General features: G+C 30.6%; 1 protein-coding gene across 1 annotated transcript; it reads right to left on the reverse strand.

The window, feature by feature from the left end:
* Positions 1-3,538: 3,538 nt before the first annotated feature.
* On the reverse strand, positions 3,539-7,960 carry LOC129904694 (laccase-14-like). The gene is made up of 6 exons (XM_055980272.1): positions 7,837-7,960; positions 7,241-7,392; positions 6,369-6,613; positions 6,110-6,238; positions 4,398-5,342; positions 3,539-3,857 (listed from the first exon to the last, which is right to left on the reverse strand). Exons 1-6 carry the CDS (start codon positions 7,936-7,938, stop codon positions 3,727-3,729), a joined length of 1,704 nt encoding a protein of 567 aa, XP_055836247.1. The 5' UTR covers positions 7,939-7,960; the 3' UTR covers positions 3,539-3,726.
* Positions 7,961-8,188: the final 228 nt, after the last annotated feature.

Here is an 8,188-nt window from a genome sequence, read left to right on the forward strand (position 1 = left end):
TGATCTGATTAAAAGTTATTTGAATTAAAATGAATTGTATAGCGGGTCATAACTCAATCCACATAATTTTTACTAGATTTTTATTTATTTAATTTAATAAATATTTTGTTCTTTATTATGGCTCCATATTACATACCAAACCAAAAAATAATAATATTTTTTATCATTTTTTTAATAAGATTTCTCATTAATTAATTTGAATTACATATCAATTTAATATTTAAATGGGATGAATTGATCCGTCCAAATTTGATAAATCATATTCTTATAGATTAATTTTATCACCCCTAAACATTAGTTAACCACAAGAATAAGATAACAGACTTAGCGATAAAAATCTTTAAATTTGCACTAAAATCAAAACTTTTTCATTCTATTAGGTATAGTTGAAAGTAAAGTAACTTCAACATATGATCTTTCTCCACATCAATTAGAGTTTAATTATGTCAGGTAATAATAGTGTAAAGAATTTTCATATTATCTATTGAGTACTTACAACTACATGAATAGCATGTAACTTTTTATATTAGGTCTGATATGATAACTTGGAAAATAACGTACATTGATTTAATTTATTTTTTTAAAAAAATCTTTACACTATCATTTCTTTCAAGTAAACTATCCCTCACAACTCTTTATCCCCGTTTAGGCTACTTTATTTTCTTGATTGTCTTTCCCCTTTAATGGTTAGACAGAAATTTTCAAACTAGAGGTGGAGTTTGGGAAGAGATATCTACTAAGGACTATAAATGTTGCAATGAATGAAATTCTTTTCTTTGGAATTGCAAATCATAGTCTAACAATAGTTGGAGTAGATGGAAGCTACACAAAGCCATTGACAAGAGACTATATTGCAATAAGTCCAGGACAAACAATTGATTGCATTTTGAAAGCCAACCAAAAGCATGGTCATTACTACTTAGCTGCCAGAGCATATGTCAATGCCACATATGTTGAATTTGATAACACCACAACTACAGCAATTTTGAAGTACAAAGGGGATGAATATTACAATTTTCCATCACCCCGGCCTTCACTGCCAAATCTTCCTTCTTACTACGACACACTTGCGTGTGTGAATTTCACTGTCAGTCTAAAAAGCTTAACTTCAAAAAATCATTTGATTTCCGTCCCACTAGAAATAAAACACAGAATGATTTCCACTATTTCAATTAATGCATTGCCCTGTCCTACAAATAGTACAAACGTTACATGCCAAGGGCCAAATGGTACGCGATTCGCAGCTAGTATGAACAATATAAGCTTTGTCAACCCGAAATATGACATACTAGAGGCTTATTATTATCACATCAAGGGTGTATTTGAAAAGAAATTTCCTAATTCTCCACTATTTGTGTTCAATTACACAGCTGATAACTTGTCTTCGATACTTACAATACCGAAACTAGGGACAGAAGTGAAAGTACTAAAGTATAACGCAACAGTTGAATTGGTTCTTCAGGGGACTAATGTGTTTGGTGCCAGCGTAGATCATCCAATGCATCTCCATGGATACAGTTACTATGTCGTTGGATCGGGATTCAGAAATTTTGATGAGAAAAATGATCCTTTGAACTATAATCTTGTAGATCCTCCAAAAATGAACAACGTCGTTGTCCCTAAAAATGGTTGGACTGCCATTAGATTCAAAGCAGACAACCCTGGTAAGTACAAAAACATGTTTAATTATTACTATGATTTTTTGTTAGTACTAATTAATTATTGCAATATTAATTAGGAGTTTGGCTTATGCATTGCCATATTGAGCGTCACGTATCATGGGGAATGAAGACAGTGTTTATAGTGCAAGATGGAGAGTGCCCCGAGGAACGGATGTTGCCTCCTCCGCCAGATATGCCACCATGCTGATTTGAACTCGGACATATATTATTTAAGATTTTATTGTAATTACGCGAAGCATAGACTATATATAGTTTAATAGTTTAAATTTGGATTAAAACTATGGTGTATAATTAAATGTACTGAGAAATATATGTACAATTGTGGAAGTGTACATATAAATAGTTATATTCCGTTTTCTCTTTTCTATCTCATCACTCTTTGCCTACTGTAGACACGGTGATTCTTCCCTGAATAGATAAGATCTTGGCTTTTTATTAGCATAACCTCTTTTCAATAATATAATCAAAATGGGAGAAAAAAAGTAAACATTGAGATAACAATTAAGAGGAACACTTAGATACATTATTTTTGATTATTTTTTTTACCTGAATTAGGTAGCTCGACTAATTTAAATTTATGGCGAGTAAGGCTTATTCGGGAGTTGCACTTTCTACCAAAAAGAAAAATTCATACTCAAGACTCAAAATTGAAACCTATAATTAAATTAAATGAGGATCCATTATACCGTATGATACTGGAAATACTTTAATATTTTTTTTTTTAAATGTAAAAATCGAGTATTAAGTAAGCCTAGATATTGACAATATGAATATAACTTTCGGATAGAATTGACATGTTTCTAATCAAATATTTTATTTAGCAAATTAAGTCTACAACCAATGACACTAAATTTACTTTAATAATAGCTAGGCTCACACTTCAACTTTGATTCAATAGATATGTTTAGTATTGGAATTTTGAATAATATATAGCAAAATTTTCATTATTACAAATGGAAATTGTCTAGTTGATAATTTGAAATATATATTTTAAATAAAAATCTAATGTTTAAATACTAAACAATTATTTTAAGCAATGTATTTAGGGGTGACCTCAGCTAGAAAGTCAATATTTGATTGACAGTTTTAGAAATATCCACCTCAAAAAGGTTGGTATTCTGAAGTCAATTTTCCCTATTTCTTTAGTAGTATCTTTCTCCTAATTCTGGATAAAATTAAATATTAAGTTTTCTACCAGGACATTTTCAAAGCTCTAAAATTTCTTCCATGAAATCTCTTTTAACTTTTCATCTCTGATTCTTCAATACCACAAAGTTGATTTATTCACCAAGCTCCTCTTCTTAGACTCTAACAACAACGTGATCATCTATAATACTACATTTACTTGTTCGTAAAATCCTCCCAATCCTCCACTCCTATTTTGTTGTTGTTTATCGTTGAACGGCGATTGAAAGAGGTTTTCGAAGAATATTATTGTTAATTTGATAAATTATGATACATGGACATAATAAAGTGAGGCAATCACTACACTATAAATATTCATTTGATGCAAGTTCAAAGAACGTTATGGCATATTACATTTCATTTTGGTGCATGTCATGATACTAATTGTTTGAAAGACAAAAGATCAAGTCTTATCAATGTAATGAAGTAAAATCTTATATCCTTATTACAATTACACTATTTTTTATTTTCCCCCCTCTCTAAATAAAAAAACTAATAAGGCAAAATAAAATAATATTTAATAACCAAAAAAAAAGGATAAAAGAACATGTAATATAAGTAAATGAAGGAAATGGGGAGAATCGATCAAATCAGGTATATTAACTAACAAAAAACCAGATTTACATTATTATCATGATCAAATATTTAATACAACTCCAATAAGCTATATAAAATAGCAATTTTATTATATGAAAGAGAAAAAAAAAAGATAAATGAATATAAATCCAAGCTATATATATGTTATAGTAACAAATTAATAAAATCAAGCTACTACTTTATTTTTCTCCCCTCATTAGAGTAGGTTCCAAAATCAAAAATAAATTATAGTTAAATGTAAGGTATATATATATATTTAAATTCAACACTTGGGCATATCAGGAGGGGGAGGAAGCAATTTCTGTTGGGAGCCTTTTCCATCTTTCACAATGAATGCCATTTCCATTCCCCAGGTTGCATGACGTTCTAAGTGGCAATGCATAAACCATACTCCTGTCACATTAAAGAATAAAAAGTGCATATTATTAGATATATATACATTTTATTATTTAATACAATAAGTATTATATAATTAAAAATAACTATGGATAACCATTTATCTTCAAAAAAAAATTGTGATTAGTTGTAAATCAATTTTCCATTGTCAAAATATCTTAGTTTTGACTAAATCAACATGCTAAAACATGACAATAAAATTTGCAGCTTTGAATAGAACTTATTAAAATTAGCTCATGAAAATATGATGCCTAGCTCGATTCTTTCATTATTAAAATTCTTTTTCTTATTTGGTAATTAAACAAGTTATTAAGAAACAAATCATGAAACTAAAACTTGATAAAAGTTAGACGGCACTTGACTCGTTATTTAGCTCATATTGACCCAATAATCTCAATCCATGTAACTTCTGGACAAGTTCATGATCCGTCCATTTAGTAACTAAATTCATTTTAACTCATGAGACAACACATGCACAATAAAGGATAATGTAGATAAAGATGATCAAATTAAGCATAATTTAATCAATATAAATACCTGGATTATCAGCTTTAAATCTGATGGCAGCCCACCCATTCTTAACAACAGCAATTGTGTTCTGGAGAGGAGGATCAACAAGATTATACTTCAAAGGGTCTTTATCTTTGTCAAAATTTCCAAAACCTGATCCAACAACATAAAAACTATATCCATGCAAGTGAATTGGATGATCAGCTCCACCCAATAAACTAGTTCCTTGAAAAACAATCTCTACATTTGTTCCATATTCAAGAACATGAACCTCCGTTCTACGATCGGGACGTTGTAATTCCACGGGAAGAGAACCACCCGTAAAATTAAAATTTAAAGGCGGAAAACTAGGAAATTCAACTCCATAAACACCTTTAATGTTCTTATAATAAGCTTCTAATATGTCGATACGAGGTAACACAAAGCTTATATTGTTCACACTAGCCGCGAATCGGTCCCCGTTAGGTCCACTACACGATTCATTCTCGCAAGGTAAGGTATTTACGGAAAATGTGAATAATAAATTGGTAGTAACGTTTAATGGTACGTTAATGGGGTGTGTTTTATCCGCTAGGCTTTTTAACGAGCTAGTGAAATTAAACGATGCGTTCGTATCATCAAAATTTGGGAGATCTGGAGAGATTGGTGGTGATGACGGGGTGTAGTTTCCACGATACTGAATGATGGCGGTGGTGGTTGTGTTATCAAATTTACCTCCAATTACGCTATTATATGCCTTCGCGGCCATATAATAGTGATTAGGGTTTTGATTCGCTTCGAGCAAAACATCTATAGTTTCTCCCGGAGAAATTGTGATATAATTTGACTTGAATGGTTTAACGTAGGAAGCATCAGTTCCTACGACGGTGAGTTGATGATTTGCAACGGAGAAAAACATAAGATTGTTCATTACGGCGTTTACAATTCTGAGCAAATATGTCTGGTCTTTCTCCACAGTTAGCTTGAATGTGTCTGTTGAAAAAGAAAAAAAAGGTTATGTTCATAAATGGTTTAACAATACTTTGCATCACAAAACTATATAAGTATTACGTGGTACAAAGGAAAAAAGCATATTTAATCCATTGACTAGTTTGAATTTTATAAAGCACATATTACTTGAATATTATGATGACTTTTTCTCATTTCTCCTTTTGAATTATACTAACGCGGTTAAGCTTTGAAAAGTAACCCTCCTTTCTCAGTCTTAATATACGTGGCAGGAATTATAACCGTTAAGAAAAAAAAAGAATTTTGAAAATTGTCGTGTAAGTAAGATATTATTTATGTGATTATAAATCATTTCAGAGGTAGATCTAGCCTTATAGCTAGCTACGGATTCACGTAAATTTAGTAGCTTATGCTCAAACCTTATAATATTTTTATTAAGAAATCCACTAAATTTATTTATAGTGAATCTAGTTATTATTGTATATTAATTTAAAGTCACAACTCAGAAACATCAAATCATGGATTCGCTTCTGAATCATCTCATTAAGTGTAAAATTAATTTAAAAAGTTTAAAATTAAATTATTTTTATATAAGAAAGCTAAATTGTTGTGTCACCTAAAATTAGAAAAGATGAAAGTATAAAAGAATTATTTTTTATCACTAAAAAAATAAGTTATTAACCAGAAAAATGAAATAGGCAACTATTGTTAGCTAGCTATATTTACATTAACATATACATATATATATTTGTACAAAAATTAGTGTTAATATGAATTGATATTTCTTTTACCATTTTTTGAGCAAGGATATCGTTCTCCTGGTTGGCCATTTATAAGGAAAGCATCAGATTTATTTGCATCATCTCCACTTGCAAGAAACTCATTTACAACTGCTTGTACATCACTTTTCCACCACTCATCTGCAATTGAATAATTTAAAAATTAATGATAATTTTAAGAGTCTTCTTTATTTTTTTAAAAATTTCGTTTGTCTAGTCAAATTAATAGTACAAATAAATTAAAACGGAAGAAATATATATACATGCGTACCTAATATGATGGGAATTTCAGCTTTAGGTTTAGGAAAAGGATAGTTAGTTTTATTTGCAGGACGTATAACAAGTGCACCATGAACAGTTGCTCTTGACCAATCACTATGAGCATGCCACCATAGGGTTCCTTCCTCGTCTGAAAGGTTAATCCTTTGACTGAAGTTGGTTCCTGGTCGGATTGGACATTGAGTAATAAATTCAGGACCATCGGACCATGGATATCGCGGTTGTTTCACTCCATGCCTGCAATTTTTAACTTCAAATTAGTAATATACTATTTATATTTTTCTTTGGTTTAACAATATCAAATTGCTATATATGTAGAAGCAAAAAGTATATATTTATATGTATTTGAAATTATTAAAATATGTGATCATCTTATCTGACTACTTCGGCTTCATGGGCATACACTTTAATATGTTACTACAACGTAATAGAGGTCGATCTCACCGAAGCCAAAAAAAAACAAAAACAAAGAAATATTCCAATATTTGTTTGGCTCGTAGAAAAGAATGGGTCACACGTGAGGAGAGGTGTGTTGAGACATAGTTACTTAAATAAATGTGTGCTCTCTAATAGTTTAAACTTTTAGATGGAATGACCACACGATTCAACATATATATGGTCTTAGAGCATATATACAAAGATCGACATGGGTTTGAGTTTAATTCATTGTCACCCCTTATCAAAAAGAATTTCTGTAACATGCTTGATCCATAAAAATTAATCAGGCCCGGGCATGTTGATAGTATAATTAAGTAAATAAAAGTGTTCTTTTTGTTGAGTTTAACCTTTTACATGATGTTACCAAAAAAACCTTTTACATGAAATGGTCACACGTATAGTTGAACAAGAATAAATATTAGTTACCAGTGGATTGTTATATTTTGGCTTCCATCGTTTCGGACATTGACAACGAGTGTATCTCCCGTATTGGCATAGAGAACTGGACCTGGAAATTGGCCATTGACAGTCAAAATGTTCTTTGAGCTGCAAATCTTTGAGTATGGAGCTTCTTTAATCTGCATGAAATATATGGTTAAATTATGTGTTTGGCGTGACATAAAATGTTAATTTGTTGTTCTTAATGAACTATGTTATACATTGTTTTCTGATAATTTGATCAAAATGTTTCCTATGTATATAACAAATTCAAATTACTCCAAATCGCGGGGAAATTACTTCATTTAAGGGTGCAAGACATTTTTCCCTTAGTAACTAATTTTTTGTTTGGACCAGCAATCCTTACTCTTTAGGTGCATCGGATAAAGCTGTTTCTGTGCAATAGCTTGTAAGCCACACAAAAAATGTAAATTGCACAAAAAATGTAAATTGTTAGCGCAGAAAATCGATCACTAATCTCCCTTATGAGATACAACTTGTTGCACCAACTCAGTCAGCATCATTGATTTTAATTATAAAACAAAAACAAGAAGGTTGTAAAAAAAGATAGAGAGGGTGCTTACGACAAATCGATGATGATGAACAAAAGCATGGGCAGGTAAAAGACCAACTAAAAAAAGAAATCCTATAATTTGCTGAATGAAAATCTTCACTTTCAACCTCATTTTTCTTTTTCTTCAACCAAATACTAATAATATGATATGAAAATGTGTAAAGGATCTTAATGTATTTATAGAGATGAAGTTACCAAAAGAGGAATTGAAAGGATGACAATATTGTCGTAGCAAACTTCAAAACAACTATCATTACCATTCATTAATTAGCGTACAAATCTAGTTAAGCTGTTTCATACTATCTGGTTTTTTACCTTTCAAACTTTTGAACACAACTTTTCTGTCTTACTGTCAATTTTGA

This window comes from Solanum dulcamara, chromosome 9 (genome assembly GCF_947179165.1).
Source record: "Solanum dulcamara chromosome 9, daSolDulc1.2, whole genome shotgun sequence".
In the NCBI taxonomy this organism is placed as follows: domain Eukaryota; kingdom Viridiplantae; phylum Streptophyta; class Magnoliopsida; order Solanales; family Solanaceae; genus Solanum; species Solanum dulcamara.

Bases quoted from the DNA above. Each gene is read 5' to 3' on its own strand.
- LOC129904694 (XM_055980272.1), bottom strand. From the start codon at position 7,938: ATGAGGTTGAAAGTGAAGATTTTCATTCAGCAAATTATAGGATTTCTT. The intron at 5,343-6,109 runs GTAAAAGAAATA...CTTTTTCAACAG, and splicing joins ATATCCTTGCTCAAAAAATG to ACACATTCAAGCTAACTGTG. The intron at 3,858-4,397 runs GTATTTATATTG...TTAATGTGACAG, and splicing joins ATTTAAAGCTGATAATCCAG to GAGTATGGTTTATGCATTGC.